The 27831-nt window shown below is 46.0% G+C and overlaps 1 protein-coding gene and 1 pseudogene across 1 annotated transcript; both read right to left on the reverse strand.

Moving 5' to 3' along the window:
* Positions 1-4546: 4546 nt before the first annotated feature.
* On the reverse strand, positions 4547-8045 carry CLEC4G (C-type lectin domain family 4 member G). Its single transcript, XM_086413601.1, has 9 exons — positions 7906-8045; positions 7240-7341; positions 6883-6936; positions 6634-6696; positions 6377-6481; positions 5955-6044; positions 5592-5740; positions 5354-5469; positions 4547-5095 (listed from the first exon to the last, which is right to left on the reverse strand). The coding sequence occupies exons 1-9, from the start codon at positions 7958-7960 to the stop codon at positions 4957-4959; spliced, it is 873 nt and encodes a 290-aa protein (XP_086269727.1). The 5' UTR covers positions 7961-8045; the 3' UTR covers positions 4547-4956.
* Positions 8046-14632: 6587 nt separating this feature from the next.
* LOC147368659 (glycine cleavage system H protein, mitochondrial pseudogene) lies at positions 14633-15250 on the reverse strand (annotated as a pseudogene).
* Between the last annotated feature and the right edge of the window lie 12581 nt (positions 15251-27831).

Genomic DNA, 27831 nt, shown 5'->3' on the forward strand with positions numbered 1-27831 from the left:
CACCTCTGACTTGCTGACTCAGCCCTGGACAGTGAGTCATGTGGTTGCACAGGGGTCGTTGGTAGGGACACCTACTGGGAAAGGATAAGAAGGTGGCCACAAGGGTTCTCTTCTGCCCTGAACCCCCTGCTTCCCAGCACAAGCCCTAACGCATCCTTAGGCTAGAAGGGCAAGGAGCAGGGGACTGTGTTTCCAGAATGTTCCACCTCCAATCTCCCCATGTGGACTCACCACCTTCTATCTCGCCTCACCATCTCCTCCTCTCCTGGCCAGACTGTGAGCCCCAGGAGGGCAGCAGCCACAGCCTGAACCCCAACATTTCATTATGACCATTTCTAAGCATACAGAAAGCTTGAGTTTTAGAATGAAAACCCATCCTTAGATTCTACAATCAACATTGTCTCGATTTGCTTGATTATCTGCCTCTTCTAGAGCTTCATATAAATGGATTCATAGAGTCTATACTATTGATATTTTGTGGGTGGCTGCTTCTGCTCAGCCTAAGATTTTTTAGATTCCTTCATGTCCCTTGCTGCTGACCTCTTGTTTTCCACTGTAACTCCAGTGCCTGATGTATTATAAGTGCACAAGAAATGTTTCTGGGTGAGAAAATGATTGCATTAAATTAATGAATGAAATTGCTCCTTGTTCACGGAGACTTGCTCTTCCATCATCTCTCCTCTCTCCAGCTTCTCTCTGGGGCCAACCTCCTCCTTGGTCTGCTGAAGCACCATCTATTGTCATCCCCAGAAGACCTCCCTTTGTGGTGCAGTAACCACCCTTCTATCTGTCTCTGGGTGAGTGGGTGAGTGCCATTCCAAATAGCAGAGACCCCCTCCCCCACTGCCTGCTTCCCAGCCCCCCAGTCTCATCTTCCTGTGAAAACACGTGTTATCAGGCACGTGTCAACCCGTGCTTCCTGCCTTCCCACAATATCAGCTTCAGTTTCCACCCTCATTTCCGGCCCTCCTGCTTTTCTCTAGATAAGCCCCTCCACCTGATTCTAGAACTGCTGAAGACTCTGTTGGGTCAAAAGTACCCTCAGGCTTCCCTGGTGGTCCAATGGTTAAGAAATCACCTGCAAAGTGCAGGGGACACGGGTTTGATGTCTGGTTCAAGAAGATCCTCCACATGCTTCGAGGCAACTAAGCCCCTGTGCGCCACAACTACTGAGCCTGTGCTCTAGAGCCTGGGAACCACAAGTACTGAAGCCCGCACACCCTAGACCCTGTGCTCTGCAATGAGAAGTCCAAGCACCTCAATGAAGAGTAGCCCCTGCTTGCCGCAACTAGAGAAGCCTGTGTGCAGCAATGAAGACCCAGCACAACCAAAAATCAAATAAATATATCTTTAAAAAAATACCCCTCTTCCAGCTACCGCAGGCTTGAGACATTGCTGAGCATTGGGGGTGCAGAAATGGTGCAACCACTTTGGAAAACTGTTTGGCAATTTCTTATAAAGTTAATCCTCACCTATCTGACCTACTCCCAGGTATTTGCCCAGGAGAAGTGAAAACTTAAATCCATAAAAACATTGTTCATAGCAGCTTCATTCATAGTCTCATATTGGAAACAAGCCAAACATCTGTCAACAGGTGACTGGATACACAGAAGGCAGTCCAGCCAGCCAATAGTTAAATGATCTGCAATGAAAAGAAACAAACTTCAGGGATTTCCCTGGTGGTCCAGTGGCTAAGAATCTAGCATGCAATGCAGGGGATGTGGGTTCAATCCCTGGTCAGGGAACTAAGACCCCACATGCTTCAGGGCATCTGAGCCTATGAGCTGCAACTAGAGTCCCAACACCAAGCCCAACTAAGACCCGTTGAAGCCAAAAATAAATAAATATTTTTTTAAAAAAAGAAACAAATTACAGCACTCTACACTGTATGACTCAGTTTATATGGCATTTGAGGAAAGACAAATCTAGTCAATACTGATGGAAAGCAGGTCCTGGTGGCCTAGGGGAAGGAAGAGGATGAGGACTGACAGGGAAGGGACAAGAAGGAATTTTAGGGGCTGATGGAGATGTTCTATATCTGCAATACAGTGGTGGCTACACAGTTGTATACAGTCCTCAAAACTTGTTAACTTGCGAATAAGTGCATTTAAAATAAAAATTGGGGGTAATTCCCTGGTGGTCCAGTGGTTGGGATTTCTCATTTCCATTGCAGGGAGCATGAGTTTAATCCCTGATTGGGGAACTAGGATCCTACAAGGTGGGCAGCTTGGTGGAAAAAAAAATAAATAAAGTGAAAATAAAAATTTTGAAATAGTGGAGAAATACGCATAAGATGAAATTCACCATGTTAACCACTATTTTTTACATTTTTCAGCGTTTTATTAAAAACATTATGAAATGTTTCATAAAATTTTATGAAATGTATTATATGTAGGATGAATATATTTTGTGATGAAAAAGAGCTACCTCCATCCAAACATTTCTTCTTTCCTTGTAATCATACCACATTAACCATTTTTAAGTGGACACTTCAGGAGTGTTAAGTATATTCACACTGGGGACTTCCCTGGCGGGCTGGTGGTTAGGCCTCTGTGGTTAGAGGACCTAAGATCCCCAGTGCTGCCAAAAAAAGTATATTCACATTGTTCTGTAACAGATCTTCAGAATTGTTTCTCCTGCAAAACTGAAACTCTGTATCCATTAAGCAGCAGTATTTGTCCTTTGTGAGTGGTTTATTTCACACAGCATACTGTTATAGTATGTGTCAGAATTTCCTTCCCTTTTCAATGCTGAATAATATTCCATTGTATGGATGAGCTTGTTTGGTTTATCCATTCATCCATTGGTGCACACTTGGGTTGCTTCTACCGGTTGGCTATTGTGAATAATGCTGCCATAAACATGGGTATGCAAATATCTTTTCAAGAGCCTGCTTTCAGGACTTTGCCGGTGGTTCAGTGATTAAGAATCTGACTGCCAATACAGGAGACATGGGTTCAATCCCTGGTCTGGGAAGATTCCACAGGCTGTGGAGCAATTGAGCCCTTGCACCATGACTACTGAAGCCTGTGAGCCCTAGAGCCTGTTCTCTGCAACAAGAGAAGCCACCCCAATAAGAAGCCTGTGCACTGTAACTAGAGAAAGCCTGTGTGCAGCAACGAAGACCTAGTCCAGCCAAAATTTTTTTAAAGAACCCACTTTCAATTCCTTTGAATATCTACCCAGAAGTGAAATTGCTGGGTCATATGGAGTTTCTGGAGGGACCCTGATCCTGGTGACCTTGATTTCATCCCAGTGAAACTAATTTTGACCTCCACAAGTGTAAAATAGCTGTATATTGTTTCAAGCCACCAAGCTGGTGGACATTTGTTACAGCAGCAGTAGGACGCTCATACACTCTCCCTAGCTGACTATCCGGAAATCCATCAGTCTGACCAACAGTCCGCTAGGTACGATATCTGTCCAGAAGTTCAGACAGCTCCTGGGCAAGGTCAGTGCCTTGCTCTGGGCTGCAGTTTGGAGGATTCAGAGACAGGTTGAGGGGTTCCTGGTTACAACAATGAAAGATCCCCCTGGTCAGGGAGTTTCGGTGCTCATCCCTCCTCTTCCTGTTCAGTGGATGCTCTCAGGGCTGGGCAGCTTAGTTCTGGACTCAGCTTTGCACTGAACTAAATGCTGCTAGCCTGTCACTCCCCTCAGTTGCACAGTTGGACTTGTCTCCACTGGAAAACCTGGGAGAGCCTCCAGGTCCCCGGGACAGGAGTGCTGGGTAAATTCAGATAGAAAGTCCCCAGTTGATAAATTCAGGCTGTGTGCTCCTCACATTCCCCCAACCTCGAAATGGGCTCAGCAACACCCTCTATCTGCAAAGCCCTCCCTTCCCAGCTCCATTGCCAGAGTTGAAATCCCATTGTTCTTCCAAAGTCCATCTTTTCTGGATATATTTCCTGAACTCCCCACAGGACCTGGGGTGCCCGAGACAGAAGGAGTCTGCTCATCAGATCCGAGCTGCCCCTCTCCCATCTCTGTGTTAGGGCCTGTGTCAGGCTACCTATAATCTCAACAGGGTGACAGTGTCCTCAGGGAACTGGGCCAGCACGGCAGCATCTCAGCAGAGTCCCTCTTCTGGGGACACAGGAGACTCCTCCATGTATTCCTCAATCCAGTCACTGGTCACATTGTCCCAGAGCGTAGGGACAGGGTCTGGCTCATTCCTGTGTCCCCAGGGCTCTACAACCCCCCTGGCCCAATGCAGCTTACACACTGGGTTTCGGGTGTGGGGGGAGGGGAATCATCAGGCCCTGGAGGCTTCCCAGGTGGCTCTAGTGGTAAAGAATCCGCCTGCCAATACAGGAGACACAGGAGATGTGGGTTCAATCCCTGGGTCGGGAAGATTTCCTGAAGAAGGAGATGGCAACCCATTCCAGTATATTGCCTGGGAAATCCCATGACAGGAACCTGGCGGGCCACAGTTCATGAAGTGGGAGTCAGACACACATGCATGCACACGGGCCCCTGAGGTCAGGGTCACTCACATGAATTACATCAGAGTCTCTGAGATAAAGCTTAGATCAGAGGCAGGAGCCAAGATTCATTTTCTCATTTATTGATGCTCCCTGGGGCTGCCAAGAAGGTTCACAAAATCCCCTATCTTTGAGGCAGCTCACCTGGGGTAAAAAAGCAAGTAAATCAAACAGCTCCATCCCTGAGTCGCGGGGCCTTGGTTAGGGAGGGAGATGGGGGTCAGATCACGGGTCCAAGGAACTCAGATTTTGGAGCGGGAGCAGACTTGGTGAGGTGCATGGGCGAGGGGTTGCAGCGAGGTTGGAGCGAAAGTCTCCCCGTGCAGTTACTGGCTTGGACTGTGGGTGGCACCATGGTTCTTGCTAGAGTTGGGTGGGGAAGGGATTTACGGTGGTGGGCGGAGCCAGGAAGGTGAGCGGCTCAGGCGATGGGACAAGTGCCAGTGGGCGCGGCTCTGGGCCAGGGACAAGGTCAGCAGCTGAGCCTCTTCTCACAGATCCAGTTGTCGTTCTCGTTGTCACATGGCGCGTCGTTCCACATCCCCGTGCGGAGCATCATGATACAATCCTCGCGCCCCATAGAGTCGTTGGGCTCCCCCCGATTCCAGTGGCTGCAGTGGTTTGGCAGGGGAGAGGGGGTGTTGCTGAAAAGCTAGGACTTTCCGAGTTCTAGCCTGTTTAGTACTTGGATCTCACATCCTGAGAATTAACCTGAGTATGCACCTTGGTGTATAACTTTCTCAGCCCAGAATTTAACCCTAGTCAGTTCCTGGGGTCTGGCCCGCCCAGCCCTAAGGAGACCCTATGACCTGGCCGAAGCATTTCCCCTAGGATCCGAACGGTCAGCCTCCCCAGGTCCCTTCTCTCACCTGAAGCTGAGCGCGACTCCGTCCACCCACTGGTAGCCCTGGATCCTGCGCACCTTGCGCACGGCCCTGAGGCCCAGCCAATAACCGCGGCCACGCGTATTCCGACTCAGGAAACCCTAGGCAGTGGGGAAAACTGAGCCGGCGGCATCCGTCCCGCCCCGCCCCCTACGACCCCGGGCCACGCCCCCTCGGGTAAACTCAGCGCTCTCCCTGCTCCCAGGCAGCCGGGGCTTCGCACCTGCTCTTCCAGGCCTCCGACTATCACCAGGTGCGCGCCAGAGCGCTCGCAGTGCTGCTGTGCCTCCACCCACGTGGCCCGCAGCGTGGAGAAGAAGTAACAGGAACCCTGGAACGGCAGCCACGACTCGGGGCACTCCTTGCAGGAGCCTGCAGGGTGGCGAGGGTCAAAGAGGTGATTTGCTCCCAAGTGGAGCAGACGAAGTGGATTGGAGAGGGGGGTGTTGGACAACCCCCCCATCCCGGGCCCAGGATTGGAACCTCCGAGACCAGGCCAAGGTCAAAGGGCGGGGCCAGGCGGATCAGGGAACCCCGGGCAGAGTCCACTGATCCTCTCCCCTTGCCGCCCTCCCTGCTTGCTCACTGTTCCCAAGCCGGGCTTGCTCCAGTGCCCGGAAGAGCTCAGTGCGAATGTTCTCACGGTCCCTCCCCGCTTCAGCCAGGTTCTGGGTCACTGAGAGGGAGAAGATTATAGCTAGGGTCAGGATCAAGGGTAAGATCATGATTAGTTAAGGTCAGCATCCACGTCCGTGGTCAGTGCCAAGGTGACGAATGACATTACTGTCAAGGACTGTTAGAGCTGGGTAGGGCGCCCGTTATGCTTAGGGTTAGGACTTGCAGTTAAGGTTAGAGTCCACAGGTCAGGGTCAGGATGGGGGACACTATTTGGGTCAATGGTCAAGATCACAGGTTAGGTGTGTGTGGGGGGGTGCACAGAAGGGTCCAGAGTGAATCAAGGTTCGGGTAACAGCAGGGGTGAGGGGTTAGGGATGGTCCCGCCCTCACCGCGCTCGCTCAGTTCTTTCAGGGCACTCTCCTGCTGCAACAACTTCGACCTTGCCTCTGTAAGCTCCTTGCTGACTGTCTGCAGCTGTGCCTGCGTCCTCAGGCCTGGGGAGGGGGTGAGGTGATGGGAGCGGGACACCTGAGGTCAGCCCGCCCAGCCCCTACGCGCCGCGAGCCCCCGCTCCCACTCGCCTCCTCCAATGCCGGCCACAAGTCCCGCCCCCTCGCCCCCCGCCCACCACCACCATCTCACTCACAGCAGCTATTGCACGCTCGGACCTCCTCCTCCAAGATACCCAGCACCGCCGTCTGTTTGGAGGCTGGAACGATTCCACGCCCGCACGCACGCACGCCAGGTCATCCTCGGGGACTCCCAGGACCCCACCCAACTCCAGGGCCAGCCCCGCGGACCGTGGGATCCCCGCGCTCCCGCCCACTACTCCGACACCCGGGTCCGAGACCCTTCTGCCCCCGAACTTTGGCAAGAGCCTCTGTTCTCTCCGTACCGTTTGCGCTCAGCCCGTCTTGGAGGTCAAGCAGCGCCCCGCGCTCGGTGGACGCTGCGGAGAGAGGAGGACTCGAAAACTCTCCCCTCGGCCCCTGGGAGTGCGGGGACCCGGGTCATGGGGTGCACAGCAGGGGGCGGACGGACGTGCAGCATGGGCGGACAGGCACATGCACGGGGCACAGACTCGCACATGTGGGTGCTCGCACTCAGACCAGGCAGAGGCTCCGGATCTGGCTGGTGAGCCCTGGGGCGCAGAAAACGTCTATGTTCTCTGCGGGGTGAGGGTGGGGGTGGGGGTGGGGGTGGGGGTGAGGGGGGCGGTGCACACGCCATCTCCCATCGTCCAGTCACTCACCCTTGGAAAACAGGACGCTGAGAATGAGGGCCCACAGGACTGTGATGACCACGAGAGCGAAGAGCAGGAAAAGGGGTCTCCGTCCCCAGCGTCCCAAGTGCCCTGGGATAACACAGACGGACTCCTGAGCTCTTCCCTGGATCCTTGGGCTCCCAGGACTGAGCCCCAGTCACTTGGGTTTCTCCCAGGTAACTGAGATTCAGAGAGGTGCAATAAGTTGCCTGTGGTCACACAGCCCCTAAGCGGCAGAGTTGGAATTTGAAACCAGGTCCAGCTGACTCTAGGATGGGTGGTGTCTTTCCTGCACCCACTACAAAAGCTCTCTCGTGGCTGAGCATCTCCCTTCCCCCACGTGTGCATACGTGTGTGCCAAATCGCTTCACTCTTGTCTGACTCTTTGCAACCCTATGGATGGTAGCTCGTCAGGCTCCTCTGTCCACGGGATTCTCCAGACAAGAATACTGGAGTGGGTTGCCATGCCCTCGTCTGGGGGATCTTCCCACCCTAGGGATGGAATGAACCCACGTCTCTTATGTCTCCTGCATTGGCAGGGGGGTTCTTTACCACTACTGCCACCTGGGAAGCCCCTCCCTTCCCCATCAAACCCCAAACCACTGGCCAGAGAGGGACCCAAGGGGACCTCTGAGGCAGCCCCGTTGCTCATACCTCCGGGGACCTCTTCCAGCCTGCCGTCCCACTTGCTGTACCCAGCAGTGTCCATGGTGAGCAGGCGCCTAGCTCTGGGAGTAGATACAAAAGTAGTCCCATCCCTCCCCCCACCCTACCCACCCTCTTCCTTCCTTCCCATCTTCCTGGTCTCAATTCCTGGTACCGAGAACCACCGACCAATCACAGAGATGGACCCTTTCTGGGCTGGGCTGGGCTAGGCTGGAGTAAGGGAGGGGTGGGGAGGGGAAGTGGGGAGTTGGAGGGGGTGGAGGGGTAGAAGTGGGGAGGGAGGGCTGGAGAGTGAAGTGTGTGCGTGCGTGCGTGTGGGCCTGGTTGCAGCAGCAGCATCTCCAGGCTGCTCATCCCGGCTGGACCATCACCAAGTACACACTCCAGCGACAGTCCCCAGAGTCTGCTGGGGCTTTGCTTTCCAGCCCATTCTACATCTCTTATAGGTCTGGCACCAATCTTCCTTCAGAGAGAGACAGGTTGAACCCAGTCAAGTTCAAGGCCACTCCCTTCTGGTCCCTGAGAAAGCCCCTTCAGGTGTGCCCCCCACTCTACCCCACCCTGTGCCAGCTGCTCATCCCTTTTCAGCTCTGCTGCATGTGCCAGCTAGAAGTTGCATCTGACCTGAGCTTCATTCAGTCCTCTTTGGCCAGAAGGGAGAACATTGCTGATTGTTGAGGGGCAGTCAGCTAAGCTTCTGGACTCTACGATTGGGTGTGTATGTATAGGGTATCCATATGCAACTTCTAGAAGCCTGTTTTTCTCCTCTGTGTAAAGGGGGACAATGACAAGGCCTCCCTCCAAGGAATGCTGTGATAAAGAAATGAAGTAATATGTGGCAAGCCTTGACACCATCCCCAGGCACAAAACCCTCCAAATGTCACTCATTCTTTCAACTAATATTGGATGCCTACCACGTGCCAAGGAGCTGAAGCTACGTCAATGCCCCGAAGAAGCAAATTCCTTTTCCCTTGGAGTTAGCATTCCAGTAGGAGCTTCCCTGATAGCTCAGTTGGTAAAGAATCCACCTGCAATTCGGGAGACCTGGGTTCAATTCCTGGGTCGGGAAGATCCCCTTGAGAAGGGAAAAGGCTACCCACTCCAGTATTCTGGCCTGGAGAATTCCATGGACAGTCCATGGGGTCTCAAAGAGTTGGACACAACTGAGCGACTTTCACTTTTCACTTTCAGGATGTGGGAACAGCCAACAATGAACATAATCAAAAGATAAGCTGAATAGTATAGTGGCTCTAAACTCCAAGCGATTCATCTCCCCCACTGATATGGACCAAAGTCAGGAGACATTTGTGGTTGTCACAATTGGTGGGGGTGCTCCTGGCATCTAGTGAATGGAGGCCAAAGATGGGGCTCAACATCCTACGATGCACAGGACAGCCCCCCACAGCAAAGACAGGAACAGGCTTCATAGTCTTAAAGAGCAAGCTTATGGTTACCAGAATGGAAGGGTGGGGGAAGGGATAGTTAGGGAATTTGTGATTATTTACACACTGCTATATTTAACATGGTGAACCAACAAGACCTACTGTGCACCACAGGGAACTCTGTAACAACCTAACTGGGGAAAGAATTTGTGAAAGAATAGATTTATGTACATGTATAACTGAATCACTTTTCTGTAAGACTGAAACTAACACAACATTGTGAATCAACTGTACTCCACTATAAAATTTTAAAAGTATTTAAAAATAAAATATGAAATAAACAAAAAATCACAAGTATTACAAAAGAAAAGGAAGAACAATCAAGTTGGACAAGGAGCCCTGGAGTGCCAGTCTGGAGCAGTGACCAGCAAGTAATGTGGCCTGGGTGGGCTTCGCTGAAAAGGAAAAAAAATTTTTTTTTTGGTAAGGAGCACTTCCTGCATTTTAGCCCCCCTTATAGATGCATTTCGGAGAAGGCAATGGCACCCCACTTCAGTACTCTTGCCTGGAAAATCCCATGGATGGAGGAGCCCCGTAGGCTGCAGTCCATGGGGTCACTAAGAGTCGGGCATGACTGAGCGATTTCACTTTCACTTTCACTTTTCACTTTCATGCATTGGAGAAGGAAATGGCAACCCACTCCAGTGTTCTTGCCTGGAGAATTCCAGGGACGGGGGAGCCTGGTGGGCTGCCGTCTATGGGGTCGCACAGAGTCGGACACGACTGAAGCCACTTAGCAGCAGCAGCAGCAGCATAGATGCGTTTACACACTCCACCTTCTCACAACCTCTCAACAACCCTCAGAAATAACAAACCTTATCCACTTTTTGTTTAAAATTGTTATCTGATTCCTATTCTCTCACCTTGTCTCAGGCAGGAATGAGAGAGAATTACACGATCAAATAAAATGGAAAGACAAGATTTTTTTTTAAGGAAGACACTCGTTAGTGTAACTTGGAGTCGTGTGTTCTGCACCAACTCCCAAAGGTCCCCAGTGAGATTCAGCCCCAGGTGCCCACAGCAGTACCTGCACCTGAGCACATCCTATACAAGCATTTTCCCTTCCCTCTCCTATCCTCACATTCCTCCAGGGGCTTCTAGAACCACCTCCCAGGTAAACTACAAGTCCTCTAATCCTTAGGCTCTGCTTCTGGGGTGACCCAAAGACTCCCTGGCTGTTTCAAGAGACCTGCAGAGTAACACATTCAGCCTGGCAGGGTTCCATAAGAGGCAGCTGCTTTTATTTTTGCTGTTGATACTGTTATTATAATCTTTCTATAACTGGCCATCCAAGATCAACTGAAAACTCTAGTTAAATGGATTACCCATATTCAGGGAGAGAAAGAGTCTTAGAAATGTTGATTTTAACCTGTTTTCTTGTTTTTGTTGTGTAGTGGCAAAGTCGTATCCGACTCTTTGAGACCCCCATGGATTGCAGCACACCAGGCTTCTCTGTTCCCCATTATGCCCCAGAGTTTGCTCAAATTCATGTCCATTGAGTCTGTGATACTACCTAACCATCTTAGCGACTGCTGTGCCCTTCTCCTTTTGCCTTCAATCTTTCTCAGCATCAAAGTCTTTTCCAAGGAGTCAGCTCTTTGTATCAGGTGGCCAAAGTATCAGAGTTTCAGCTTCAGCATCAGTCCTTTCAATAAATATTCAGGGTTGATTTCCTTTAGCACTGACTGGTTTGATCTTCTTGCAGCCCAAGGCACCCTGCAAGAGTCTTCTCCAGCACCACAATTTGAAAGCATTCTTGGTGATAACTAAAAGGAGGCTTATCAGAGTGATTATAAGACTGGATTGCTGGGTCTTCTGTGATGGCTCAAGTGGTAAGGAATCCACCTGCCAACCCAGGAGACACGAGTTCAAGTCCTGGTCTGGGAAGATCCCACGTGCTGGGCAACTACTAGGCCCGTGGACCACAACTATTGAGTCCCTGCTCCACAAGGAGAGAGTAACCCCCACTTGTCACAGCTAGAGAAAGTACACCCAGCAAAGAAGACCCAGCAGGGCCCAAATAAGTGAATTAAAAAAAAAAAACAACTGGATTGCTTCTACTTCACAGGAAGGAATCACAAGTTCAGACAGGAAAGGTAGTTCACCCAGGATTTAGCCAAAACGCGTCTGTGCCCTAATCCAAAGCCATGTTCCTCCTGCAACACAGCCAATTCTCTTAGTTACTGTGCAAGACTGAAACATCCGGACCAAATCTCACCGCTTTCCTACACAAAACCCTGCATTGTGATTTCGTTACTCCTCCCCTCCAGTGGAATCGATTTCCTCTCAGTCAGAATCTAGAACGCCGGCGCGACGTGCTTTGACCAATGGGTGTGCAGAAGCGCCACCACGTGAGTCCGGGGGCGCCCGTGCGTTTTGCGGCTTCCACCCGCGTGCTCCTGGCGTGCTGCGGGTCTCCTGGTTAGAGATTCTGACTTTACTGGGTGAGAATGACAGGCCGCGTGGAGGGGAAGGCAGTCCCCATGGCCTCCAGCGAGAAAAATCCTCTTGGCTTGTCCGGCCAGTTCAACTGTCACCCCAGGGCAACAACCCAACTGATTCTAGGCAAGACCAGCAAAGGAGTCACCCCCTAAACCCGTGGAATTGTGAAAAGTAACAAGTCAGTTTTAAGCCCCAAGAAGTAGGGTGATTTATCTTGCATAGACAGCAAATGAATATGTGCCATATATTGTAGTGTTGCAGAGCAGTAAGCATATACACTATTCTATACTATTCCACCAAGGAATGAAGGGAAAATGAAGTAGGGTAAGCAGATAGTGCATGATTTGGGGCAGCTGTTTTAAGACAGTCAGGAAAGGGTCTTCTGAAAATGCAACATTTCTTTGGAAAGTGGTTTGACAGTTCTTACGTCAGTGAAACATAGTATTACCATGTGACCCAGCAGTTTCCAAGAAATATGAAAAGATACATCCACATAAAAACTGTCACACTGAATGATCATAGCGGCATGATTCATAGTAACCAAAAAGTGGAACTAAGCCAACTGTCCTGGGGTACATTTAAACAATGAAATGCCACAGCCATAAAAAGAATGAAATCTTAATACATGCTATGATATGGGTGAACTTCAAAAACATTATGCTAAAGGAAAGAAGCCAGATATAAAAGACCATATATTATATGACTCCACATGTAAGAAATATCCAGAAAAAATAGAGGCAAAAATAGATCGGCAGTTGCCTAAGGCTAGGAGTGGGGCTTCCCAGGTCGTTCAGTGGTAATGAATGCACCTGTCAATGCAGGAGACTCAGGTTCGATCCCTGGGTTGGGAAGATCTCCTGACAAATGAAATGGCAACCCATTCCAGTATTCTTGCCTGGGAAATCCCATGGACAGAGGAGCCGGGTGGGCTACAGTCCATGGGGTCAGAAAGAGTCGGACATGACTTAGCAACTAAACAATAACAGAGGCTAGGAGTGATTGGGGGCAAAGTGGAGGGTGATAGTTATAGAGTGTGGGTCTTATTTTTAGGGATTATGAAAAGTTCTTACGTTGGTTATGGCGATGGATGCATGATGGTGTGAATATAATAAAAGCCATTGCATCGCAAGAGTGAATTGTATGGTATGTGAACAGTATTTCAATTAAGCCAGAAAGAGAGAGGAAAGAGTTAGGAAGGGAGGAAAGATGCAAGGAAAGAAGGAAGGAAGGCAGGGGAAACATTTAAGCACAGATCCAAAAGAAACAAGAGAATAGCCTCAACATATTAGAGGAAGCACATTGCAACCCAAGGGAATAGCAGGTGCAAAATCTTCGCTATTTACTCTCATTTATTTAACAAACATTCATTTAACACCTCCTAAGTGCCAGACCAAGGAGCTGTAGATGTCAAAAAGAAGCAGCTGCAATTTCTGCCCTCATAGAAGTCACACATGAAACTAAGAATTCCAATTACTACATTACTAGAAAAAATGTTCCATAAATTAATTTCATTTTCTAATCAATGACTTTCCTACTTTCCTAATTCTCAAGCTCAGATTTTCCCCTCCTTTCTCTTGAATTGTCCAAGAATCTCTCAGTTCAGTTCAGTTCAGTTCAGTTGCTCAGTCGTATCCAACTCTTTGCAACCCCATGAATCGCAGCACGCCAGGCCTCCCTGTTCATCACCAGCTCCTGGAGTTTACTCAAACTCATGTCCATCGAGTCAGTAATGCCATCCAGCCATCTCATCCTCTGTCGTCCCCTTCTCCTCCTGCCCCCAATCCCTCCCAGCATCAGGGTCTTTTCCAATGAGTCAACTCCTCGCATGCAGTGGCCAGACATTTGGAGTTTCAGCTTTAGCATCAGTCCTTCCAATGAACATCCAGGGCTGATCTCCTTTAGAATGGACTGGTTGGATCTCCTTGCAGTCCAAGGAACTCTCAAGAGTCTTCTCCAAAGCCACAGTTCAAAAGCATCAATTCTTCGGTGCTCAGCTTTCTTTACAGTCCAACTCTCACATCCATACATGACCACTGGAAAAACCATAGCCTTGACTAGACGGACTTTTGTTGACAAATTAATGTCTCTGCTTTTTAATATGCTATCTAGGTTGGTCATAACTTTCCTTCCAAGGAGTAAGCATCTTTTAATTTCATGGCTGCAGTCACCATCTGCAGTGATTTTGGAGCCCCCCAAAATAAGGTCTGACAGTTTCCCCCTTTATTTCCCATGAAGTGATGGGACCAGATGCCATGATCTTAGTTTTCTGAATGTTGAGCTTTAAACCAACTTTTTCACTCTCCTCTTTCACTTTCATCAAGAGGCTTTTTAGTTCCTCTTCACTTTCTGCCATAAGGGTGGTGTCATCTGCATATCTGAGGTTATTGATATTCTCCCGGCAATCTCGATTCCAGTTTGCGCTTCTTCCAGTCCAGCGTTTCTCATGATGTACTCTGCATATAAGTTAAATAAGCAGGGTGAGAATATACAGCCTTGATGTACTCCTTTTCCTATTTGGAACCAGTCTGTTGTTCCATGTCTAGTCCTAACTGTTGCTTCCTGATCTGCATATAGGTTTCTCAATAGGCAGGTCAGGTGGTCTGGTATTCCCATCTCTTTCAGAATTTCCCACAGTTTATTGTGATCCATATAGTCAAAGGCTTTGGCATAGTCAATAAAGCAGAAATAGATGTTTTTCTGGAACTCTGTTGCTTTTTCGATGATCTAGCAGATGTTGGCAATTTGATCTCTGGTTGCTCTGCCTTTTCCAAAACCAGCTTGAACATCTGGAAGTTCATGGTTCATGTATTTCTTTTTTTTTTTTTTTGTCGTTGTTGTTGTTTCAAAGTAGTTTATTTAGGGGTTCCAGTTTCACTCCTCAATAGATTTTATGTATTTCTCATATGCTTCTTCACTCATTAGTTCATCTAGTTCTGAAATGTCATCTTGATCAGCCAACCATCTTCGTAACAAGACTTGTTGACAAGTCCTGGATTTTCTGCTAGAGCTTTATTAATTTCAGTTACTTCTCCTGATAGAGGAGAATAGAGTTCACTAGCAGCTTTCACACTTTCCAAAGCACCAAACTCCTCTTGTTTGTTCAACTTTGTCCCAACTTCAGGCAGACTACAGTAAACAACATCTCCCAAAGCTGCCTGTGCAAAACTGCTGATTCCCACTGTTCCGACACCATTTTCTGTTGTTACCCATTCGTGTTTTTCTGTGAATTTCCGCACCGACCGCAGAGCAGGGCCGGTGCGCAGCTCCCGGACGGCACCCGCTCGCAGTCCCCAGGGCCGCGGCGAGCAGGGCGCGCTGGGTGCCGAGATGGCGCGCAGGCTGCCGACCGCGGCCCGCCCGCTCCGCACCGCGCGCAGCGCCATGTTCGCAGGGGTGCAGAGGGTCTCCGCGCGGCACCTAGAGCACCCCGGCCGGCGGGGGCGGGGCGGAACCGGTTCATGTATTTCTGAAGCCTGGCTTGGAGAATTTTGAGCATTACTAACGTGAGAAATGAGTGCAATTGTGTGGTAGTTTGAGCATTCTTTGGCATTGCCTTTCTTTGGGATTGGAAAGAAAACTGACCTTTTCCAGTCCTGTGGCCACTGCTGAGTTTTCCAAATATGCTGGCATATTGAGTGCAGTACTTTCACAGCATCATCTTTCAGGATTTGAAATAGCTCTACTGGAATTCCATCACCTCCACTAGATTTGTTTGCTGCTGCTGCTAAGTCACTTCAGTCGTGTCCGACTCTGTGCGACCCCATAAACAACAGCCCACCAGGCTCCCCCGTCCCTGGGATTCTCCAGGCAAGAACACTGGAGTGGGTTGCCATTTCCTTCTCCAAAGCATGAAAGTGAAAAGTGAAAGTGAAGTCGCTCAATCGTGCCCAACTCTTAGTGACCCCATGGACTGCAGCCTACCAGGCTCCTCCATCCATGGGATTTTCCAGGCAAGAGTACTGGAGTGGGGTGCCATTGCCTTCTCCAGATTTGTTTAATGACCCTAAAAACCAAAGGGGAGGAGACTGAGCAGAAAGGCTTCCACCCCCAATGGAGACTGGGACTTTTTCAGCTCACTTTTGCAGTTCCTTTCCAAACCACGCAGTGGCGCTATTGAAGACCAGTCTCTATGGGTTGACCAATGAGATGGGCAGCCTTCTGGATCCAGGTACCCAGAAGCCAAAGCTGTCTCTTTGCACTCACTCTCACCAAGGGACGTGTGGGCTGAGATACAGACCCATATCCACCATCCCAGGAACTCATTATCTTAAGCTTCACCCAAACTCTTTGAATAGGTATTTAATGACTGCCTTCTCTGGCCTCTCGTGAATTCCTTTAACAAATATTTGAGTGCCTACCGTGTACCATGCCCTGTGGAAGGCCAAGTCATGGCAAATAAGACAGCAAACCCCAGCTCAGCTGGATCTAAATCTAAATATTTGAAAAGCAAAATGTTGGGGGAAATATCCAGGTAGAAAGGATTTCTTAGTCAAAATATCGAGAAGACAAAAGAATGATTAATAAACTATTTTAATCTATTATTTGTCTATTTTTTATCTATTTATTATTTATTTGCCTGTGTCTGTTCTTAGTTGTGGCACAGGGGTCTTCATCGTGTCATGTGGGATCTCTTACTGCAGCACATAGACTCTCTAGTTGTGGAGTGAGGGCTCAGCAGTTGCTCCTGGGCATGTGGGACCTTACTTCCCGGACCAGAAATCAAAGAGAGTGAAAAAGTGGATTCTTAACCACCGGACCACCAGGGAAGTCCCCAAACTACATTTTCAGAAATTCAACTTTTATTTGGGTCATGTTTCCTTAAGAGGCTGTTTTCCCCAGATCTCTCAGTATATTACCATATAAGCACACACAGTGGGGTTTTAAAAAATTATTTTAATTGCTGTTCTATTTTTGTTGTACTTTTATATCCATTTCTGGTCCATTCCAGGCTTACCTTAGATATACCCCATGGGCTAGTCTGATTCTACATTCCAGGCTTACCTTAGCTAGTCTGATTCTAAAAAATAGGTTCTGTTTTGTTCTTTCTACTATTTTTGGTTTAAAGACATGGTGTTATTTACTAGTTGAGTCAAACTTCCTGGGTTTAAATCCCAAATATACCCTTTACAAGATGTATTGGGTTGGCCAAAAAGTTCATTCGGTTTAAAAAGTAAAGCTAAAAGACACAGTTTTATATTTTTACCAAGAACTTTATTGAACATCATAATCACAGTTTGTTTCACTACCTTCGGCCATTTTCAGGCAACTTCATAATTCCATCTTCCCAAAACTTATCTTTTTTGGCAAAGAACTGTTCCAGGTGCCTTTTACAGTCTTCCAGGGAATTGAAAATTTTCCATTAAGAAAGTTTTGTAAAGATTGAACTAAATGGACATCTGAAGGTTCAATGTCTGGCAAATACAGCAGATGAATCAGAAATTCCTGGTCAAGCGCTTATAGTTTTTGCCTGGTCATCAAAGAAACATGTGGTCTTGTGTTATCCTGATGGAAGATTATGGGTTTTCTGTTGACTAATTCCTGATGCTTTTCATGGAATGCTGCTTTCAGTTGGTCTAGTTGGGAGAAGTAGTTGTTGGAATTCATCGTTTGGTTTTCCAAAAGGAGCTCATATAAAGGACTCCCTTCCAATCCCACCATATACACGTCCTCACCTTCTTTGGATGAAGACTGGCCTTTGCTGTAATTGATAGTAGTTCATTTCACTTGCCCCCAAATCTATTCCATTCCACATTATTGATTATCACACAGTATCCACTTTTCATCGCCTATCACAATTTGTTTGAAAAATGGAGTGGTTTCAGACTTCCCTGGTCATCTGGTGGTTAAGAATCCACTTGCCCATGCAGGGGAAATGGGCTCGATCCCTGGTCTGGGAAGATCTCACATGCCATGGAGCAACTAAACCCATGTACCACAACTACTGAGCCCCCATGCTGCAAGTACTGAAGCCCTAGAGCCCATGATCTGCCACAAGAGAAGCCATGGCAGTAAGAAGCCTGTGTCCCACAATGAAGACTCAGCATAGTCAAAAATAAATATATATACTTTTTAAAATTCTACTGTCATTTAAAACAATGAAACATTTTTGTTATGTTTCAGTAGAGAATTGCATATGGAAATACAGTGAAGAAAGTTTTTCCCCCGTTAACTTATGTGGAACCCAAACATCAAAGTGATTAACATAATCAAGTGTATTGGCTATCTCTCATGTGGTATAACATTGATTATTCTCAATGAATGTATTGATTTGATTGATATCAATTTCAACTGATCTACCTGACTATGGAACAACATTCAGCAAGAAATCTCCAGCACAAAACTTCGCAGACCACTATTGACATGTTCACAGCACCTTCTCATACACTGCACAAATCTCTTTGCATTTCAGTTATGTTTTTTGTTGTTATTCAATCACTAAGTTCTGTCCAACTCTTTGCAATTCCATGGACTGAAGCACACCAGGCTTCCCTGTCCTTCACTGTCTCCCGCAGTTTGCTCAAACTCATGTCCTTAAGTCAGTGATGTTATCCAACTATCTAATCCTCTGTTGCCCGCTTCTCCTCCTGCCCTTAATCTTTCCCAGCATCAAGGTCTTTTCCAATGAGTTGGCTGGAAGAGTTGCCTTTTTACCTTTCTTGAAATAATAAAGCATTGTATGCTAAAAATGTTGCTTTCTTTCCTTCCACCTTCAATATAAAATGGCCACCCCAAAATTCACCAATTTTGATGTTTTTTTAAATGCATGCTGATATGATAGCTGTCACAATACATTTTAACAAAATTGTTTCAAATGAAGTTAAAGACAACTAAGAACCACTAGAGCCATCTTTTGGAAGAAAATGAATGAATCTTTTGGCCAAACCAATACAATCTTAGAACAATCAATGACTCTTCTTATGACTCAGTTCCCCATCTAAAAAATGGGAGAGTAAAATTAATAGTTTCTACTTCTTCAGACTGTTATGAGCTTATCAGTTAACATGTATAAAAGTTCTTTAAAACTCATGGCTATTCTTATTTTTATTCAATTACTTCAACTTTAATTTAAAAAACATCCCCTATTCTTACTTTCTTTTAGTTTATTTTGGCTTTTTATAAACTAATTTGTCTATCTATGACCCAGCAACTAATGTCCTGGACGTTTATCCTAGAAAAAAGAAAAAGTATGTTCACCCAAAATTTGTGTACAAATGTTTATAGCAGCATTGTTTATAATAGCCATTAAGTGGAAACAACCCATTAAAAAAAACTAACTTGTCAAGTGAGATTCTTAATTCCTTCATTTTCAGTCCTTTGTTAATGGAATGAACCATCCTTTCAATCCACCCTTCCCCCCAACTCCTCTCTCTTACTTTCCACACATCCCCCTCGCCTTAGTTTAAAAAACAAAAAGATTTCACATTTTTATCAGAGAACTTCTTTTGCTTCTCACTGAATCTCATTGTGGCTTTTCCCCCCCTCATTGTGGCTTTTGATCCTGTTTCCTGAATCCTGCAGATTTTGAGTATCAGTATGTATTGACTCTTCTGGTTTGCTTTTCTATACATTGTATCCTTTTTCCATCTTTTTCTATGAGATGGTTTAGGTTTTTTTTTTTTTTCTTTATTAACTTAGAGAAGTTCTGTAGGTAGAGATGCAAAGGCAAATAGTATCTCCCAAGTAATGGAGGGTTCTTTCCATTTTTCTTGTGATGCTTTTGATTGTTCATTAATGAATAAGAAGAACTTGATGCACACTCACTCTGAAACAAACGAGTAATAAACTAGTGGCATAGGCGGCCATGGTCTAGATCCCAGTGACCTAGATAGACAAGAAGCAGGAACCACTTGAGATATATAGCTCTGGGACATTTCTGTAACTTACACACACACAACCACGCCAAGTATGTATTACATATGCAAGGGTGTGCATCACCCATTCAGAGAGAGGCTGGCCATGATGCTGAGTTGGGGAAGATGGTTAGACATTAAAAGTCAACAGTCAGACTTCCCTGGTGGCTCCGTGGATAAGAATCTGCCTACCAATGAAAGGGACATGGGTTTGATCCCTGGTGCAGGAAGATTTCCACATGCCAAAGAGCAACAAAGCTCGTGTGTCAAAACTACAGAGCCTGCGCGCCTGGAGCCTGTGCTCCACGAGAGGAGAAGCCAAAGCAATGAGAAGCTCTTGAACCACAAGAGTAGCTCCTGCTCACCGCAGAAACCCCATGCAAAGAGAAAAAGAAAGCCCATGCAAAGCAATGAAGACCCAATGCAGCCAAAAATTAATAAAATAAAAATTTTTAAAGTCAGCAGGCCTGGGGAATTCGCTGGTGGTCCAGGGGTTAGGACTCTGCACTTCCACTGCAGTGAGCACAGGTTCAGGAACTAAGATCCCACAAGCTGCACTGAGTGGCCAAAAAACAGATAATTACAACAGCAAAAGTCAGCAGGGCTCAGAGGCCATGCAGGGCTGACGAAGATTCCTGTCCACAGGATGGGAGGTTCCCGCTCCTCTTTCTAGAAGTCCCCTGGTTCTGAGATGCACAAGGCTTATCTTGCCTTTGTCATCAGAAATGGAACCTGAATCAACAGGGGCTGACAGCTGCCTTACCAGCAGGAGGTTACAGAGGGGCAAGACATTCTGGGAGGGTGCACCCTCCTTCTAGGGCTCTCAAGGACAGCAGAACGCAGGAGGGTTGAGGGCTCAGTAGGAGGAAACGGAAGGAAAAAACCCACAAGCGTTGCACAATCTCATTAGACTATGTTCTTGGGAAAGGATCTAGAAGGAATGGATTTGTCAGCCATTATGGAGGGCATTGCTATTTACTTTTGGCTGTCTTGGATCTTTGTAAAGAATCTGCCTGCAAAGCAGGAGACATAGGTTCAATCCCTGGGCTGGGAAGATCCCCTGGAGAAGGGAATGCCGACACACTCCAGTATTCTTGGCCTGGAAAATCCCATGGACAGAGGAGCTTGGCGGGCTACAGTCCATGGGGTTGCAAAGAGTCGACACGACTGAGCGACTGACACACACATATGGGGGGCATTAGAGGAAGTTTTCTGGAAGAAGTAGCATTGCAACAGGGCCACCAAGAACTTGTGCACTGCTGACAGAGAAAGGAACAGTCAGAGGGCACAGCCAAGGCTAAGGCAAGGAGACAGGAAAGTGGATCTCTGTTGTACATACTTGTAGCTGAGGCTACTTTTGGGGAGTGGCGGCAGAAGAGGGGAGATGTGCACCACTACCAGGCAACCAGAGGCTGCCCACTCCCTGTCCTGTACTCAGAATTTTCCCACAGGGAAAGTTCAAAGGGAAGGGAGGTCCCAGGCACAAGATCAGCCACAGCCCTCTAACTTCTAGCCCTGTCCCCCACCCAGGGAAGGGAATGGAAACTCATCCTGGGAGTGGGAGAGAGAGAGCAAGGAGATGGGAAACATGTGACCAGGGCCTTGAAAACAATGTGATGAGTCTAGGAAGCACAGGAGACTAGGAGAACCCCTAGAAGCATCTGACTCAGCCTAGAGGATCTGGTGGGGCTTCCAGGAGGAGGTGTTGCCTGAAGAAAAAACCAGAATTATTCCAGAGGATGAGAGAGCGTGATATTAATATTTGCTAAGATTGGGAGGAGAGAGGCCACAGGACTCTTCAGAGAAGCTGAGACTAAGTCAGAGTGGTAATCTGAGGCTGGGGTGCCAGCTGGGGCCAGATTGTAAAGGGACTTGGATCATGGAGACAGAGGGTTTGGATTAGTGTGGGAGGAAGGTGAAAGTCAGACTTCCCCAGGTAGCTCAGCAGTAAAGAATCTGCCTACAATGCAGGAGACGCAAGAGGCTCTGGTTTGATCCCTGGCTTGGGAAGACCCCCTGGAGGACGGTCCAGCAATCCACTCCAGTATTACCTGGAAAAGCCCATGGACAGAAGAGACTGGTGAGCTATGGTCCCTAGGGTCACAAAGAGTCTAAAGTGACTGAGTTCGCAAGGTGAAAGTCACAAGGTTCAGTCCCAAGGCCAAGACCACTCTGATTTCCATTCTTGCCAAAGATGAGAAGCTCACTATTGACCAGGGTACCTGGTTTGGTGCAAAGCATATCTTGTGCTTTGGTCGCTGATGTTACTTTTGGCTTTGCCTTTTTATTATTAAAAAAACTAAGCATGTACAAAGGTTAAATATGAAAACCCCCTTGCCTTCTACTCAGCTTTATCAAGTACTGACTTCTTTGTGTTTTTGAGATCTTCTTAAAAGTAAATAAATTGTAGCTGATAGTCTCATATACCCACTCTGGTTTTATTTCTCTCCTTCCTTCCTCAAAGAAGATGCCCTCCCAAACTTTGTGTTTCTCATATTAAATCATATCTGAATCATGTGTGCATTTAAACAATTTATTGGATTGTTTCATACATCTGAAAACTTTGTCTAAACAGTACCATGTGGGATACATCCTTCCACAATTTATTTTTGACCTTTCCACATTGCAGTTACAAAATATATCTATTCAATGCTCATTCTTCTTAAAACACACACACACCCACACACACAAAACAAATGCTGAGATAAACAAAGAACGGGATAAAAATTTCTTCTTTTGATAAGTGAGAATTTCTGGGAACCCACAGAAATGGCTTACTTATGAATTAACACAACATTATAAAGCAGCTATGGGGCTTCCTCAGTGGCTCAGTGATAAAGAATACACCTGCAATGCAGGAGACTTAAGAGGCTTGGGTTCAGTCCCTGGGTTGGGAAGATCCCCTGCAGGAGGGCATGGCAACCCACTATAGCATTCTTGCCTGGAGAATCCCTTGTGGGTCTAAGTCCCAAGCTGAGTTACATAGTCAACTTATACCATGGGATGAAGCTGAGACCACAGAAGTGAGAAATGGAGTATTTCTTGCCATATCAATAAACAAGGGTGTCACAGTCATCAGCAATTGGAGCCTTCCAGGGCAACCGGGAAGAGAACAAAACCTGTGATCCGACAGCCATTAGACTGCAGCCACTCTCCATTGTGAGCCCCAAGGGAGTGCAAGATGTGAAAACACAGGATACTGGCTCCAGACAGCTGAGATGCATATGGAAGGAATGATTTTCAATGAGCCTAGACTCTTGCATCTTACCATGCATAGGTAAGCACTAAATTCCTTAACCTGGGATATCTGGTTTTCTTTAATTAACAATAATCTTCTGATGTTTAGACTACTGACCCTTTGTTGCAACACTTCTATATAACCTGGCTCCTCTTCTCACCTCCTTGGAGCAGCTCTTTCAAGCCTACTTGAGATGCTGCCTCCTGGCCTTGAAGTCCTAAAAATTCCCATGGAATAAAACATAACTCTTAACTTTTAGATTTTGACTAATTTTTAAGTCAACAGAAGGTAGAGATGGATGAGAATGGGGTCAGAAACAGCATCTCTGATCTGCCGAGGACCACTGTAAAAAAGAACTTACAGTGAGCCACACCAATTAATCACTCACTCATTCTTTCACTCGTATTTCTGCTGTTATTATGTTACTGCTGTTCAGTTGCTCAGCTGTGTCCGACTCTTGAGACCCCATGAACCGCAGCACACCAGGCTTCCTGTCCTTCACCATCTCCCAGAGCTTGCTCAAACTCATGTCCATTGAGTCAGTGATTCCATCCAACCATCTTGTCCTCTGTCACCCCCTTCTCCTCTTGTCTTCAATCTTCCCGAGCATCAGGGTCTTTTCTAATGAAAAAAAGGCTTCTGCACCCATGGGCCCCACAGGGTCCTGCTCAGTTTCAGTCCTGAACATGGAGATAATTTAAAAATACCTGCTTTATCTTGAGAAAGAATAACAGAGATGGGGCAATCAGGCTTCCTGAGCTTCAGGCTATATTACAAAGCTACAGTAATCAAAACAGTATGGTACTGGCACAAAAATAGAAATGTAGATCAATGGAACATAATAGAAAGTCCAGAGATAAACCCATGCACCTATGATCACCTAATCTATAACGAAGGAGATAAGAATATACAATGGAGAAAAGACAGTCTCTTCAATAAATGATGCTGAGAAAACTGGACAGCTACATGTAAAAAATGAAACTTAGAACACTCCCTAACACCATATGCAAAAGTAAACTCAAAATGAATTGAAGACCTAAATGCAAGATGGGACATTATAAAACTCTTAGAGAAAAACATAGGCAGAACACTCTGACATAAATTGCAGCAAGGTGTTATTGATATACTTTCTGGAGTGATGAAAATAAAAGCAAAAATAAACAAATGAGACCTAATTAAGCTTAAAAGCTTTGCACAGCACAGGAAACAGTAAACAAAATAAAAAGTAAGCCCTGGGAATGGGAAAAAATATTTGCAAAAGAAGCAACAGACATGAGATTAATCTCCAAAATATAATAATAGCTCAGGCAGCTCAATATTTAAAAAAAAAAACTCAATCAAAAAATAGCAAGGAACTTCCCTGATGGCACAGTGGGTAAAGAGTTAACCTACCAATACAGAGAACACAAGTTCCATCCCTGGTCCAGGAAGATCCCACATGCCATGGGACAGCTAAGCCCATGCACCACTACTACTGAGCCCACACTCTGGAGCCCATGCTCCACAACAAAGAGAAGCCACCACATATGAGAAGCCTGGGCACTGCAATTAGAGAGTAGTCCTTACTCACTGCAGCTAGAGAAAGCCCAAGTGCAGCAAAGAAGACCCAGCACAGCCAAAAATTAAAAACTTAAATAAAAACAAACTAATTAAAATTTTGAATTAAAAAAAATGATAGTTAAGAAAGACCTACTGTGCAGCACAGGGAACTCTATTCAGTAGTATGTAATGACCCATATGGGAAAAGAATCTTAAAAATAGTGGACGTACGTATGTGTATAACTGATTCACTTTGCTGTACACCTGAAACTAACACAACATTGTAAATCAATAATATTCCAATACATTTTTTAAAAATTCAGGTCTCCCCTCCTATTTCTGCCACAAACAGAACAAACAAAAACAAAATCCACTAAATTAAGTCGATTTTGCTGCATTGGCATAAGTGGGGACCATCGAGCTGCCCATCTGAACAAAAGGACAAAAGTAAATTCAGAGAGAGTAATTGGAAGCACCTCGAGAAAAAGGAAGGAAAAGAAAAAGATTTCTGACAGAGTTAAGGCTTTTATTGATATCCAGAAAGTTCTCAAATAGTATCTAATCAGATCGAGTAACAACCTGATTTGTTCTTGTAGACATTATATATGTGTTAGTGTGTGTGTGTGTTTAATTCAACTTTCTAAAATTTGGTTTTATGATGTCTATTGGGCTTCCCTGGTGACTCAGATGGTAAAGAATCTACCTGCAATGTGGGAGACATGGGTTTGATCCCTGGGTTGGGAAGATCCCCTGGAGAAGGGCATGGCTACCCACTCCAGTATTCTTGCCTGGAGAATCCCCATGGATAGAGGAGCCTGGCAGGCTACAGTCCATGGCATCACAGAGAATCAGACATGACTGAGCAACTAAGCACAGCACAGAATGAAAATACAGACAAAATTAACAAAGGAAAAAGTTCCTCTGAAGTGGAATCAGGAAGTAGAAGAAAACGGTAAGTCAACACTCCAAAGAGAATCAAATGTAATCCAACAAACATTTCAGATATGAAAAATCACTATACATCAAAAATTAAAAACTAGGGATTTCCCTGGTGGTCCAGTGTTTAAGACTTCACCTTCTGATGCAGGTCCAGTGTTTAAGACTTCACCTGACCAGGGATGAAACCCTGTCGGGTAACTGAGATCCCAATAGGGATCTGGCTGCATTCTGCAGCCAGATTTTTTTTTTTTTAATTCAAAAGCTAAAGAGCCAAGTACTGATGTGATGAAGAGATATTTGAATCAACTAGGGAAAGATATGGCAGAAAAAGACAAACTTATTTCAGAAATGCAGACTAAATAAGGTACCCAAGAGAGAATAAACGCAAATGAAAGTATAATAAAAAGACGTTGGAAAAAGACAGAAAAACAACAAAGAGAGTGACAATGACATAAAGAGGAAGAAATAGAAAAGCTTCGGAGGTGGGGAGAAATGAATGGCAATGGAATTTTGGACATTGAAGGAGAAATACACACTTTTGGGGATCCTTGAAGAAACAAAACAAAACAGCAAATATTTAAAGTCATAGGGAATCCCTTGGCAGTCCAGTGATTGGGACTCCACACTTCCCCTAGAGGGACCATAGATTCAATCCCTGGTGGGGGATCTAGGACCGTGCATGCCACACGGGCAAAAACAAAAATTAATCAATTTTTAAAAGGTAACATATGGGACTTCCCTGGTATGCCAGTGGTTAAGAATTCATTTTGTGATGCAAGGGATGTGGGTTTGATCCCTGGTCGAGGAATTGAGATTCTGCTGCTTTGGAGCAACTCTACCTGGGCACTACAACTACTGAGCCCACAAGCCATAGTTGGAGAGTCCGTGTGCTGCAATGAAAGACCCTGCCTGATACAAGAAAGACCCAACACAGCCAGATGAATGAAGTAAAATCATAATAAAATTTTTTCCTGAAATAGAAAATCACCTGAAATTACACATTGAGAGGGCTGACTAGGTACCTGGGAAAGTAGCCCAGAACGTCAACTCTGAGGCATATTCCTATGTCTATTTGACATAGGAAAAGCTACTTGATTTTGAAGATTAAGATAAAATTCTTAAGGTCTTCCAAATCAAGAAATTTATGAAGTCATAAGAATTATACTGGTATTAGACTTTTCAAAGCTAATATTCAAAGCAATACAACAATGGAGGAACATTAAAAATTACTCAGTGAATGAAAGTATGAACCAAGGATTTGATATCCAGCCCAGCTGTCTTTCAAACATGTACAAGAAATTAAGGAATTTAATCTATGTATGTGTGTGTGTGTGTGTGTATATATATATATATGTACACACGAACACACATGTGCTTAGTCACTCAGTGGTGTCCGACTCTTTGGGACCCCATGGACTGTAGCTCACCAGTCTCCTCTGTCCACGTGATTCTCTAGGCAAAAATAGTGGCCTGAATAGCCATACCCTTCTCTAGAGGATCTTCCCTATCTCCTGCAGCTCCTGATTGCAAGTGGATTCATTACCATATGAGCCACCTGGGAAGTCCCAATCCCAGGTGGCTAGGTGCTAAAGAATCTGCGGGTCAATGCAAGAGATGCAGGAAATGCAGTTTCAATTCCTTTATCAGGAAGATTCCCTGGAGGAGGAAATGGCAACCCACTCCAGTATTCCTCCCTAGAAAAATCCCATGGATGGAGGAGCCTGGCGGGCCAAAGTCCATAGGGTTGCAAAGAGCCAGACACACCTGAGCATGCATGAAATGCACAAACAGGAGGGTGGTGGGGAAACACCAGGCAAACTCAATCTGAGGAACAGTGTACAGAAACATTGACCAGCACTCATCAAAAATGACAAGAGCATGAAGGTCAGGACAAGATTAGACCATTACAGATTGGAGGAGACTAAGAAATGACAATTAAATGCGATTTGACGTCCTGAGCCAGGAAAAGAACCAAATAAGTTCTGTAGTTTGGTTAATAATAGTGTATCAACATGACATTTCCTGGGTTTGATTATTATACTATGGTTGGTAAGATGTTAACATTGGTGGAATGTGGATGAAGAGTATTTGGGAATTCATGTCTATTTCCCCAACTTTTCTTCTAAGTCTTAAAATCATTTCACAGTACAAAGTAAAATAAATAACTGCACTCCAGTGCTTATTTCACTCACAAATTTTATCTTAGCATAACGTTTCTATTGAGTTTGTGCCTTTAGTGGTTACCCACCAGCTGACCCCACACTCAGGCGTGGTTTATTTGGGAGATGAACCTGAGAGGCATGAGTAAGGCAGTGGGGATGTGAGAAATGGAAAAGTGGGAATTAAGATAACAGATAGAAATAAGGTCTTTAATTGACTTATCTGAAAATAGTGAGTTTAGACTGCTTATCCAGTGTGTGTGTGTTCTTAGTCGCTTCAGTCATGTTCAACTCTTTGCAATCTT

Source organism: Bos grunniens, chromosome 7 (genome assembly GCF_055505025.1).
Source record: "Bos grunniens cultivar Pamir isolate PY7600 chromosome 7, Bosgru_T2T1.0, whole genome shotgun sequence".
NCBI lineage: Eukaryota > Metazoa > Chordata > Mammalia > Artiodactyla > Bovidae > Bos > Bos grunniens.